This window comes from Malaya genurostris, chromosome 2 (assembly GCF_030247185.1).
Source record: "Malaya genurostris strain Urasoe2022 chromosome 2, Malgen_1.1, whole genome shotgun sequence".
Taxonomy (NCBI): domain Eukaryota; kingdom Metazoa; phylum Arthropoda; class Insecta; order Diptera; family Culicidae; genus Malaya; species Malaya genurostris.
The window spans coordinates 126588057-126602469 of NC_080571.1; the positions used below are offsets into that span (position 1 = coordinate 126588057).

Here is a 14413-nt window from a genome sequence, read left to right on the forward strand (position 1 = left end):
AGATTCAATAATAATAAAGTCTTTTTGCATGTGTTCTACTAATAATCATTCTCTTTCGTACACATTTTCAAAGTTCGCGAAATTTTACCAGATTACTCAAACCAGCAAACGTTTTGAAAGACTATTCTATTGAGAAGAACAGTGAGCTATCATTCTTCAATAAAGAACTCCAGTTTACTCAATCTTCGAGGAAAACTAGTTCTGTTAGACCGTACTCGGACTGACCATCTCTAGTGTATTCCAATTTTTTTTAGTTTGGTATAGTATAGGGTTAAAAATTAAAAATGAATGAACTAAAGCACAACACTCCTCCCTCAAACCCGATTACTTCTAACAACCAGTGGCGTCTCGTGACAAAATTTACGGGTTGTGCTCTGCTTATACGGTATGATATCAGAACCGTTTCGACGATGCAACTGAGACAGCAATTTCTTTTCAACTGTCATAAGCATAAGGCACTGAAGCCTCTCCTGAATGTGTGCATACAAGTTCTCACAGAGCATATTTGACCAGTTGTGCAGTGCACGAGGTGCACATGAGGACGAGAGACCATTGCTAACAACATATACGATATTCTTTCAGAGTTGGATTTTGGCGAGAAAACAAAATCCTTCTAGAATTCTTAAAGTGTACGCTTGTCACTTTGAAGAAACAACAATCTATGCCTCTAGTGACTGAGATGATCTAAATTTGATTCTCCTATCATCGACACTGAACAGCCTCCTACGAACTCTGGAAAACCAATTTCAGCTGCAAACGGTGGATAAAATGAAAGTCGACAGCTCTGTCGATTTTGTGAATATTATTGGAATCAATACCAAGACTACTAAAAAAATATTGTCACAATTTGACATTACTGAGATAAATTTGAGTGAAATTAGGGAAATTATTGGCTGGCAACTAAAAACACGGTGCCTAAGATTTCTTAAAAAAATTATCAAACAAACATGTTACTTGATGTTACTTTTACCATTATGCATACTTATTCTGAAATTTGAAGAAAAATACTAGGAAAGGTCCTAAGTGCAAATGACAGTTCCTCTTTCTTTACTCTTTCTTTCGATTATTATGGTCCTATAGGCAATCATACTATCTTTCACTGTGCATAGAATAACGACTGAAACTATCAACTTTCGATCTGGTGTTAAAAAAATGTGTGAAAATACAGTAACAATTGAAAGAGAAAATAAACAAAGAGAAACTGTAATTTGCACTTGGAATCTTTTCTAATCTGTAATTCGAGATTTAATAGAAATCGAGCAGAAGAATTCAAATTATCTTTATTTTTTATTATGAGCATTCATTGTGCTGTTATTGATGCCAACTAAGAAAGCGCTTATTGAATTAAAATTGCTGAGGTGTTGGCACCATTTTCAATGGATTGAACCTGTGAGGAAAAATAAGAAGTTTCAAAACTTGTACTGAACTCCTAGCTCAAACACAAAATGGCCTTCATCTTTTCATTTGTTGTATCAGGAAAATCATGATGCTGAAAATCGTTACTAAGATTAGGACTAGTAAATTTTTTCCCGGATTTGCACTAAAATTCCCGACTTTTGCCCGGTTTTTCCCGGTAAAACCAAATTCCCGACTTTTTCCCGGTTTTCCCGATCACTTGCCACCCTGCAGAGTACTTCGAAATTTCAAATTATTTTCGTTTGAGTGGCTATGAACAGTTTCGTCCAATGTACTCGAACATCTGTTTGCCTCCTGTTATTAAATTACATCGATGGAACCGAGATTTGGGAAGTCATCGACATGTTTTACCTATTCGAACGATTCACTGTCAAACTGATTTTGGTTGTATTTTGCTTGGGTCATTTGGAACCTTTAAGAGCAGGAAAAAACTGTTTAAAAGTGCGAAGTATACGTATGTACCTGTTTTGGGAAATCGAATCAAAAACGATTGTCAGATCATTCATTTTTACGGAACATGAAGGATAATACTTCTCACTGTGCGAGAAAAATATCATTCTACTTCACTGATCGATAGCAATCATGAGGGTCGTTCGATTACTCTGACTTTAAAGTATTCGAAATAATTTGCTGTTAACAACCGTAAATAACTGTATTCTGTTTTACCCCAAATCTTTATCTTCCATAAATTTAAAGAAAAGAAGTTCTGCTGATTGGTGTTTGGGCCAATTGTGGTAAACCAAGACAGTTCTATGTTACGCATATAACCCCACAAATTAATTTCCAGATAGTTTCCATAATCTCATGAATCGTGCAACGTCGTTTTACCCCAATTATCCCTCAAACTTAGGTTTAAATTTAAAAAGTACATTACACGTAAACTAAATGACCGGTTGAATCATGTTATAGACGAATTTCGCGCTAAATCGTATTCAGAGTTTGTAGCACCCTCTCAGATTGAAACTTGCTGTACATGAAGACTTTGTCACAAAAAATCATTTTGCGTACTTTGTTTTTCCAAAAATGATCTAGACTGTCTTTTGAAAAGGGCCAAACATTTTTTCCCAATTTTTTTATAGATGGCTTTAGTCGAAAAATAACAAATCCTACAAAAAAGTGTTGTATGAATGGTTTTTACTAGATCAATCAAGTTTTTGAATAAAAATATTGAAGAAGTCCCTGATCGACTCCTACACTAAAAAAAATTATTTTAAAAATTTAAGGTCGATTTGCAACAAAAAAAACATTTTTGATGTTACAAGATAGGTGATTATGTTCCCTAATCAAAATTTAAATTTGGGCACTTTTAAGCAAAAACAGTTATTTGAAAAAAACCTATTCTTGTCCAAACTGAATTTTTTCAGTGTAATTTTATCGAAAACTAAACTAACGAATGTCATAATTATGTCAGAATTAAATTAAACTCAGTTCGTAAGTAGGTATTATCTAACTGCATAATTATTTCATCACACGCCTCCTCTTTGCCAATGTCCGTTGAATCTATTCCGAATATATTTTTTTCGCACTGTTTGCGTAATTTGCAATGATTTTTTGATGCGATAATCCATGCCTTAGTTTTATAGTACTCTTTATTGGTACAATGAGTATTGATACAGGTAAGGTACAGGTAACCAGAGTAATACGTCACACAATTTATCCGGATTCCAAAGGTACAGGTAACGATATTAAGATTGGTAATCAAAAGTAGGAAAGGGTTCTTAGGTAGAAATTGCAGAAGCACACGTGGAATGATCTTGACCAAATCTTGTAGATCAATGCGTATTTTTTGGGTGTTGCTATGTGAGCGTCAGTACTTCACTTTGAAAGTTTAAATAAAAGTTTTGTATATTAATAACACCAAATTCGTTACTGATACTTTTTGTATGTCTCATGTAACTATCAGTTAGGAAACCTTTGAAATCTACACACAAATTAAACATAATCACCCATCTTGTAACAACATTACATTTAAATCAGAAATGTTTTTTTTTGCAAATCGATTTCAAATTTTTAAAACCGATTTTTTCAGTGTAGGTGTCAATTATAATATTTTTCCATGGTTTCATTTGAAAATTGTATAGTTGACTAGTTTTGTAAAAATCACTCATACAAAACTTTTTGTAGAATTTGCAGTTTTCGACTGCAGCTATTTGATAAGAATTGGTAAAAAAGTTTGGCCTTTTTCAAAAGACAGATCAGTTTTGGAAAAACAAAGTATGAAATTTTTTTAGACAAAGTCTTAATGGACAGCAAGTGTCTATATCCGTTTCTCTGGTTGAACTTTCTTTTGCATTCCGAAAGGAGGTTGATTGCGGTTGTTTGATATTACCAAGAAATCCCTAAAAAGTACACTAGAAATAGATTCAATGACCGTACGAATCATGCTATACCGTTTTACTCCATTTTATCCTATCAATATTGGGGTAAAACGGTATAACATGATTCGTTTGGTCATTGAATCTATTTGCAACCTATGTTTTAGGGCTTTCTACGTTATATCAGTCGATTGTAATAAACCGCAGTCAGCGTCCTTTCGGACTGCGATAGAAAATTTAACCAATGATACGATATATGAAATAAATAAGGATAAGAGCTGTTAAAAAGGCTAATACTGTCATTCATATTGTATGTACTAGATTACTGAAGCTTTTGACGTAATATGGGCCAATATTGATAGATCGTATTGGATCTGCTTCTGGATTGTAGATTGAATTTCTGCTTCTGGATTGCAGATTGAATGAATAACTTTAAAACTTTAAAACGAGTTTCCTGCTGTCATTAAAACTATATGCAAATGATTTGTTGGACTTTTCACTTCAGAATCGATTTACTGATCATTTTACACCAAAAAAATGCTTTGTGGTCAACTGCATCATTTCTCCCCACTGTGCAGTGGTTCGGGAGTATAAACAAGTAAGAACAAGTCCAGAAATTACCAGTACAAAGACTAACAAAATCATAATCGGCTTTCTCTGATTAAGGTAAAATTTTGCACACGTTTTCAGTATGGCAAATCTTTAATTTAGCACGGATAGAGAGACCGATTCGATTCAAGACTGATTTTTAGAAAGGGCGAAAACATTTTTAGCATGCACTCTCTTCGAACTGATTAAACCCGTACAAACGTTGAATTGTTCAAAAAATGGTGTCGAAGAAAAAGTTTTAGGAAATAAATTATACACCCTAACATAAATTACATTAAAACAAAGTTAACGTTTTTTAAGAATCAGAAAATTTACCGAAAACACACAATTAAAAATCTGTTTTAATCCACCTTGTGGTGGGATGATGCCTTTTTCATATTACTAGTATTCTCAGAAATAAACTGTTACATTCTTAAAAAATAAACTGCTCATGAAATAGAAACAGGGAAGTTTGTACGAGCGTAAACCAACGCTCGAATGTGTACTGAAACTTACAGTATCGTACTGTATTTTCGTCCTAAATACAGAGCAGTTTTTTTCTTCTAAAACGTAAGCAAAGCCTTGGTATTACATTCCTTTTGTGGAATTCGAACTTCCATTCTAACAAACTTCGTAGTCGATTCATAGCGTATAGAACACCATTGCATGACCTGGTGCTTCGAAGTTCGATCCTACTGACACTAAGAATCCTTCCAGATCGGGACCAGAGTTACCATATTCAAAGATTTTTCTGTAAAACCACAGATTTCTTGCCTATTTTACCACGCAGATTCTGTGTCACAGAACACAGATTTTATCAAATATTTCATGAAAATGACAGATTTTTAAAACGTTTTTCACAGAATTTTAACAGATTGTGATCGAAAATATGCAACACAGATGGTATACAAATTTTTCAAGTTGAAACACAGATTTCAAAATGGCAACTCTTGTCGGAACTCGAACATACAACTGGCTTGTAAGACCAGCGCCCTATGCTTTGAACTGAAAATCGGGGACCAAAACGCACTGTATTTTTCCATTAAAATTTTTATATCGAAAATGAAAACAAAATTTTAGTTTTAAGCTTCTGAAAATCGGTTGAGCAATCCCGGAGAGAGGTGAGCGAGTTCTATTTTGGAGTTTTTGATATCTATTTTGGTGCTTTCATCACCTGGTTCCGGGAACCAATATAATCAAAGTACAACTTGCATGGCATATAACATTGTAACAATTTTCAAGTACAATTTAGAATAATTTTCCTTATTTTGCATCGTGGCTTTAGTAATTTTAAACATTCAACAGAAAGAGATAAGTGAGTGTGTTTTGGAGATTTTGACCCCTATTTCTGGTACTTCCGAAACTTCGGGGGACCGGTATATTCGGTTTGAGTTTGTGTGGTTATCTGCTTGCTAGGACTAGAGAAATTTATTTACTATTTTTGAGAAGTTAGCTCATTTTTACATATTTTGCAAACTTTGGAATTTGCCGTTTTTTTCACTCGCCTCCCAACAATTCCGAAATATGAAGTTAGACTTCAACTTCCGGTTCCAAAATTACAGAGTGATAGGTTGAAACACTTAAATTTTAGGAGTATGTTTTTATACATGACAATGTAGAAACAAATAAAATCATTTGAACTAGCCATATAAATTCTCTGATGTGCACGTGTTGTGAGTTGATAACAAAATGATTCCGGATATATCGGTTCTCAGTTCCCGGATCTGGGAATAATATTTTAAAACGTCAAAAAGAAACTCACTTTATTTTCTTAGAGAAGGCAGAATTGATTTTCACAAACTTAGGTTAAAAGGAAAGGTCTTACGATCCAATAGGCTGCTATTAGGAACATACTAAATTACATCCGTCCTTTTTAAAAGTTAGTTTTGAGTAATATTGTGTATACTAAAAATGTGTAGAAAGTTTCATACCAGTCAAAGTAAAAGAAGTCTGATTACTTGCTACTTATTTCTAGAATTGCTCAATAGTGAAACTATTAAAGAACTTTGATTTGAACCAAATAAATCAGAGCTATTCAACTGGACACTTCAATTCATTGAAATAAAAATAAATATTTCAAACTATTTCTTTGACGTTAGTAAAAAAGTTGAATTAACATTTTTTAACTATTTCAATTTCAATATGCCGAACAAAGAATACAGCTGCCAGGCAATATCAGTGTATTTGTTATCAGTAATGCAGTTTCACTATCCATTATTTTCTTACAAGTTTCTCTAGTTTTTATCAACATGATTGAATTCGAAAAGAATCGTTTTTGCTTCCATCGAAGCCTGCGTCCAGGACGACGCTTTGATTGGAGGAAGATTTCAGTCATTCAGAGTATCACCAACAAAAATTATACACACGCGAGTAACACTGGACAGAAAATTTATGCAAGTGAATGCAACACCGAACTGCACTTTGCAAGCGATTGAACATTAATGACTGCCAAATGTACAGCCGGCGTAAGAGTTGCTAAATCGCAGGCGCGTTATTCCTGTATGAAGTGGTCCTCGTTGCAGAACTTTAAATGTATACTTTATGAAATTCACTGAATTGCGGGTTAGATTAGCATTTAATATAATAATACGATTTCAGCGATTTTAATTTCGTTATAAGGTTGGAGTTTTTCAATCACGGCTGTTTTTTTGAAATCGTAAGTTGAAATTTCAACATTTCGGGACTGTGCAAAGTGATGCCAAGGTAGCAAAAAGACAACAAAAATTATTTTCCGTATGAAACATTGAAACTATTAAATTTTTCAAGAAATTAAGAATTGTAGTTCGAAGTTAAAAATTTTTTTATTGCAAAATGAACTCTTGGCTGTTTGGAGATTTATGTTTTTCTTTCCATAGAGAATGTACATACCATGTTTTGTATTTAGGGTTCCAGCTTGGTAAGAAACGGCTGTAAATGTTTACTAGTAATTGATTTTATAGCATTTTTGCGAAGATCGAAGTGCTATCATTATTCTTAATTGACTGCTACAGCGAAAATGAAAATCATGCAAACTAAGCCAGAGTTTGTATATAGCGATCATGTTTTTTTTTATTTTCATTTAAAAAAAGTGTAAAACATATAAGCAACTTGATCGCATGAAAAAAGTCGAAATCTTAAGTCTATATCTTATCCGAAATAACGTATGATTCATGATTCTGATGAACTAGTACTATCAAGTGTGTTTGATATTTCATTTATATATTTCGATAGTAATGTGATTAGTCAACTTAATAAAAAGATGAGATTTTTAGTACCACATTTGTGGTATCTATGGATATGTCAGAGTGAAAGCTGAGGAGATTTCTCGCTTGTACTCTGACTCTGCGTCCCTTTGATTTGTTGAAAGTATGTTTCCCGCTTTTGGCCGGCCAATGTCATCTACCAGCTCCGTTCAGCTTCTCGCGCTTACTCTGTCTGCTGCGTTGGAATTCCATGTCAAGTTTTAAAATTAGATAACTCAAATTCAATTGTTGTTTAAAAAAAATTATACTAAATTTGTTGTATATTCTTGCGAACAACGAAGGTATGAAAAAATAATGCTTATTGAATCTATATAGAATTGTTATTCTATAATCATAATCTGTTGGGATATCTTTTAACGCCATATCATTGAAGAAATCTCATTTTTTCTATGAAAGTATCTCAGATTTTCTATGAAAGTGATGCCAGATCTCTGGGTTCACGCGATGACTTAGAGATTTTACGGCAATCAACAGACATAGTTTTTAATCAATTTTTAAACGAAAGAATAATTAAAAATGGATAAATGAGTGAATTTTGACAGTTATCTCCGTGGTCTTCGTATTGTTTTTTTCATTTTGATTTTATATATCTTGCCAGCATCAACTACGGTTACGAAGGGAATTGTTTCAGTACATGAAAGACCCTTTCAATGGTTGTTCGAAAGGAAGCATGACATGTTGTGTCTGCCTTTGTGACAGTTTTCGTGCGAATATTGTTTTGATTAATTAAGTTCGTGAGAGCTGCAAATTTTCATTATTTCACTGAATCATGTACATATGTTTTGGCAGGTCAGTCACTTAATCGGGACTACATCACAAAATTGTTTGTTATGATGTTTCGAATATTTAGGCAGCAATTTTTATGTTTCACACAAATTTATTTGTAGCTATGTGAAACATGCCTTCGAAAATTATTCGCTTACCAAACACTGACTAATATGTGTTTGATTTCTGCAAAATTTCCAATTCATTTCAACTAAAGGAAAACCCATTTGTAGGGCTGCACCTCTATATAGAAAATCAAGATGTGAAAAAAAAAATTCAGTTAGTTAGAGACACACAAATAAATTTTGTCCATGGGCCCATTAATACGTAAAGGCGGCACAGATTCATACACATCCAATTTACATTATAAAATTATTGATTTCAAATTCCCTAACATTTCAAATGACCATGCGCCTCCATTGTACGGTAAAAACGCCATCTATTGTAAATTGTGTAAATCGTTACGATTTTAGGGCGCAAAGAAAAAGACCCCAGATTGTTGATATTACTAATAAATGATTGTCGTTTCATTTTAATTATCGTCCACTTCACGCCCAATGTTTAACAAGAAAACAAACCATTGGTAAATCTTGTAAATCTTTGATACGGAGAATGAACACTTACCGGTGGTATGGGATCGGCTGTGCGCTTTCCTTGCTTGCTGCGAAGCTCCTGCCGCGTCAGGCATCGATTGATTTTGGTGATCATTCTGAAAGTGCAGAAGAAGGGCAAATCATGAACAGAGAACAGCGCTAGAGCAACAGGTGAATAACATTCCACTTTATTACACTGAACAATACCAGTAAGCGGCACCGCTCATCGTGGGGATACAAATAAAAAAAACACAGAATTCTCCATGTATCTTCTCACCTCATTTTGAATGATGTAGAATGCCGTTTCCCCATTTCCGCCAGCACCGTTGGCATCCTTTTCTGTGCCTTTGCCTTTTCCTTTCTGTAGGGTCATTTTCAGTGGCAGTCGTGCTCTACGCTTTTCACCTCGATTAAGTTTTATCACAGTTTTCAAGGTACCGGTGGATTCGGAATTTCTACATGGTTTACCACTGCTCTTTCCACCACTGCTGGAAGAAGAGCTATATCCACTTCCTGAGCCACCGGTTGGTTTCTGGAGAACAAGCTCCTTTCGCCGTTGTTTTTCGGCACTGGCAGCTTGAAGGGTAAGAAGTCCTAGATGTTTAAAATGGGACTCTTTCTGTTTGGTTATGTCGTCTGTCTCATCCCCAACCACCGACGAAGTCTCCGGATTGTTGGAATCTATTACTGGAAGCACATCTTCAGTCACGCTTAGCGAACTAATTTCAACAGTCTTTGCATGGTTCATCTGTGGAACTCTTTCTATCGGCTCGCGATTTTCAACCGCATCAGATGCTTTTACTTCTTGTATTTCTGCTGGGGTTTCTTTGAAAATAGCAGAATTAGCAGAATCTTTTTTTACATCAGTCTCTATTTTAATAACGCTATTGGGGGACGTGCATTCCTCGATAGTAAAAGATTTCTCAGATATTGTTGCTTCCGTTTCTCCACTCTTTGGGACTATATGCAACGATAGTTCCGGATCTTTCGTCATAAAATTTTCTCCCTTAGCCACCACCACTTCCTTGATTGGAAGAATTTCTAGCTCAGCTTTGAGCTGTACATTTTCAATCACATTGTCATTCTTAGCCTGATTCGATTCTTTCTTAAGAAGGGTGATGGCGGGAAGATTTTCCAAAGTAATTGTATTAGTTACGATGGAAGGTTCTATTTTAGTATTTTCAACAATGTCAATCGGATCCGTAGAAGTTACGGACAGAACTAAATGAGAATCGGCAGAAGTGAGACTAAGCGTTGTAATGGTTGTTGAGGGAAGCACCTTCTCCACAACCGAAACAACTTCATCATCATGATTTGGGCTTACTTGCTTACCAATTCGCTCAGGTGTTACGGAAGAAGAATTCATCACATCCTGATCCTTTTTAACCTTGTCATCTTGAGGAATTATGTCTTCGTGGATTTTTTTCTGTTTTTCATGAATAAGAAGTTCTGCGCGGAGCTTTTCTTCGCGTACTTTTTCCTCAACGCGTATTTTTTCCTGGCGCAACTTTTCCTCTTTCACTTTCTCGTCTTCTTTGCATTTGTCCTTTAAATTGCGGGATTTTGGTTTTGTTTCTTTACCCGTAACTTTAGCTTTTTGAGTATTTTGCTTGTTAGGTCGCTCCCCATCTGAATCTGAACGTGAGTCTATTTTTTTTAGAATACTTTCTACTTTACTGCTTACGGTGGCCATTACATCGTTGGATCCATCCGAAGCAGGGGATTCATTGCCAGAGCATTCATATTTTGGAATCACAACGATAGGTGGAAGTTCACTAGTTTCAACGATACCAATGATCTCTTTCAATTTACCGACTTCCATTTGTTCACTATTTAATAATACACTTTCCCTATCATCTTCTCTACTTTCATTAGGTTCCACTTTTTCTTTTTTTATCACAACCGGTAGAGCTTCCTGCATTACTGACGTACTACCATTGGCAGTTACTACACTGTCACTTTCTTTATCTAATTTGATCTTCTCTTGAACTTGCACAATTTCACCCAACTTGGGATCCTTTTCAATACCTAAATTATTTTCAAGGAAAGCGGGCTCACTGTAGAATTCTTTCACACTGATCTCTGATACACCTTCACTAACTAGCTCCGGACTAAGAGAGGAGTCTTTTTCTAATTCACCACTAGGCGTCTCCTTCATGGCAGTCTCCGTATCGATGCACAGTGGCGCAGCTACCGGTTCTTCGCTATCCATAGGTTCCGCTTTAATATCCACCGGTGCTTTAAGCTTAGGTGTGACAAAATCGTCTTTATCGCGGGTGGTACTTTTACGCTGCCGGGCACTACGACGTACTTTTTTATCATCCTTCGATAACGGAACGGTAGGTGTTTTACGCTCGTTGAAAGCTTCTGCCATTTTATCCAAGATTTTTGTCTTGGTTTCATGTTCTTCCATAAGTTCCCGTTTCAGTTCCAAAAGACTGGTTTCATCCTTTTTGTCGTCCTCATCTTTACATGAAGAGGTATCCAATAAGCTGGCATCGGTCACGTCAGAGCATTTTGAAACAGAATCTGATCGACGACGTTCAACTTTCACCGTGACTGAGTCTGACGTTGCATCTTTAGGGGATTTATCCTTGGGGGTGACGGATTTGCGTTTACCAACCGGACTATCTGTTGCGCGTGGTTTACCATTACGCAGGTTGGTATTTTTGCTATCTTCCTCTTTCACGGTCACGGTCACTTCCTTTTTTCCTTTGGAGTTAATTTGTTTTCGAGCAATGACCTTCTTTCCTAGTACTGGTTTGCCTACAATTGGTCTAGTTTTTCGTTTCATTAACGTTGTTTTCTTCAGTGCCGTAACAGTAGTCTTTACCGTAGCACCTTTGCCAATGATAGATTTCTTCTTTTTTTCAGCCGTCTTACGGTTGGAGGAAGCTTTTGAATCCTTCGAATCTTTGGATTCGTCCTTTTCCTTCTCTTTTGAGTTATTGGCCTGCTCCGCAGATTCATCCTTCGTGGCTCGCGTAGTTCTACTACTACTACTACTACTGCTAGGTCTGCCAATACTTGAACTGGTCGCCTCTATTGCTGGCATATCACTAATATCATCTGTTGACTGGACCGAGTCTTCATTTGCGTTCTGCGATTGTTTTGACTTTTGTCTGCTCAAGGATACGCGACTACCTTTGCCTTTACTAGTTGGTGTTGACGGTGCGGAATCGCTACCGCCACCGAGGGACGGGGTTGGAGAGTCTGAATTCACTGATCTGGGCTTCTTTTCACGAGTTGCCATTTTGAGACGCACTGCTAGGCACTAGATCTGTGGAAAAGTGCGAGAGAGAGAATGGAAAATACATGGTCAGTACCACACTACAAACACTACAACGCGGATAAAGGTTTAATGAATTTATAAACATACTCCACATAAGTGGCAGTGATCCACGGTCAAAACGTTGATAACTTTATCAAATTTACACTTATCCTCACCACAACATCCATTTAAAAAGTAAAACAAAGAACTAATAACCAACGAAACAATTGTTCCCGAAAATAAAGAGTACACAGGAGCTGAGATCTCACGAATTGCAAATTATAAATTTAAAAGTTGGCAGTACTTATTTTCCCTGTTCGTTCTTCACTGTGATCGAAAAACTGAACGCACACTCACACCACTCGATCACCACTAGCATCAAAGTTGCGGCTGCGACGACACTTTAGCCTCCGGCGGCACCGTACGCTCCCGTACATGTCTACCCCGGCTCGTCGCATACTGAATTTACTCTCCCTCTCTCATTTGCTTACAATCATTTTGTACCATACGAAAGCCTCATAGCCGTACATCAGAGTTCGAATAGCCAGAGCATAAGCATAAGTCGCACGTACACAACAAGCCGCTAGCATAAGCAACACTCGCACATCCACAGAGCATAGCTCCGCGTTCACACTCACACAACAATAGAGCCGCGTCATAACATACAACACAGTGAAACATTTGCTGACTTTAGCACATCATCCGGACAGAATGTTGCCAACATTGACGTTTACAAATGCTCAGCGCTTATGTTGCGCCCAATTTTAGGTACTCACCGGTTAGACCATTTTATTATGCTTTTTTTATATTCCTTTGCACTCTACCGTCGGCAGCGGCTGTATGCTATAACTTCGACCACGACCAGCGCAAAGCAGGAAAAGCTATGCAATGCATTGATAGGTAGAGGGAAAAATGTTCTGTGCAGCAACACAGCCATAACAGAATGGAAAAAAAACCCTCTCATCTCTGTGTCGCTCACTTTGTGCTACCCTACACCATCTTCCCCTTAGTTATGCTGTCGCCGGCTGAGGGATTCGTGCAGCCACCGTTTGTCGCAGGTGAAGGGGATGATGTCGGTAAATATTATGCTGTTCGTCGTTTTACGTGCATCACTTCGCCCAGCATTTAGGCTCAAAAGGAAATGCGAGGGTAGTGTAAACGCAAATATCCAAGTTGACATGGGGAAAATTGCTTTTCCGGGCGACGGGTTGGAGCATTTCAGCAACAATGTGTGCGGAATGACCATCAGCACCCTGTGTTGAAAAATGTATGAAAAAACTTCAAACCGGCCGAAATTTGAATTTCATTATTTTAAATTAACCGGCCATTCAGTTAATGAGTGAGCGAAAAAAAAAACGGAAGATGGGTTCACTTAATGACTTTCTCTTCATTCGCCCCATTTTTTGTTGTTAAATCTCTTACTAAGCATCGTGTTTGGTTACAGATGTTGCGGTAAAATAATTTTCCTAAGTATTCACCTTTCCGTAGACAAAACGATTTGGTGGGCTCAGAAAAAGGAAGCGATTTTTGATATTTGACTCAGAGTTTGTATTGATACTCGTCCGGTTGCAATCTGTCTAATTGCAACAATATTACGAATTTTATTGAGATTTTGCTTCTTGACTCAAATATTGTATTGACACTTGAAAATGTCTTTTTTTAATTAAATACAGGAGTTTTAAACGATCTTATTTATTCAAAATGAAAAAAGTGTTCAAATTCTCTCTATATAAAAATTCTGGTCTTGGGGCTTCGTTGCAAGTAACCATTACAAGTAATTCGGTGGGAAAAAACTTAAGGAAGAATATATTTTTCTCATGTTGTTGCTTGTCTTCCAAGATTATGAATTGAATGATAGAAATCAACTATCGCGATATTCCGTTAGTATTACAATGCACAGTGGTCCGGATCCACAATTTAGGGGGACAAAAACATTTGTGGCTTAGCCTTATACTTTAGAGCTATGATGTCTTCAGAACAAATGATCAGTGAAAGATAAGCCATATTTTGAAGCATATGGTATTAGGGTGGTTTATATTATTAGGGTGATATAAAAATTATTTTTCGTATGTGTTGAGATAGAGGACTGCACCCTTCGGCAAAATCATAGGAAAACCTATATCAAGCAACTTTGCCAAAAACACTATTGTAGTATCTCTAGTGTTACAGCTATTTTAATAGAGCAACTTAGGGTGTTCCTTAAAAATCAGTTTTTTTGCTCTA

The 14413-nt window shown here is 36.4% G+C and overlaps 1 protein-coding gene across 6 annotated transcripts in view; it reads right to left on the minus strand.

Moving 5' to 3' along the window:
- LOC131432836 (titin homolog) overlaps positions 1-14413 on the minus strand; it is a 173984-nt gene that overhangs the window by 23926 nt on the left and 135645 nt on the right. For 3 of the 6 annotated variants that reach the window (XM_058599379.1, XM_058599375.1, XM_058599377.1), the window contains 2 exons: positions 9197-12199; positions 8951-9035 (listed from right to left, as the gene is read on the minus strand). In XM_058599379.1, the coding sequence (XP_058455362.1) occupies positions 8951-9035; positions 9197-12172 (3061 nt within the window). In that variant the 5' untranslated portion in view covers positions 12173-12199. Of the gene's footprint in view, positions 1-8950; positions 9036-9196; positions 12200-12298; positions 12620-14413 lie in introns of those variants that run through there. The other 3 variants (XM_058599380.1, XM_058599378.1, XM_058599376.1) reach the window with 3 other exon arrangements.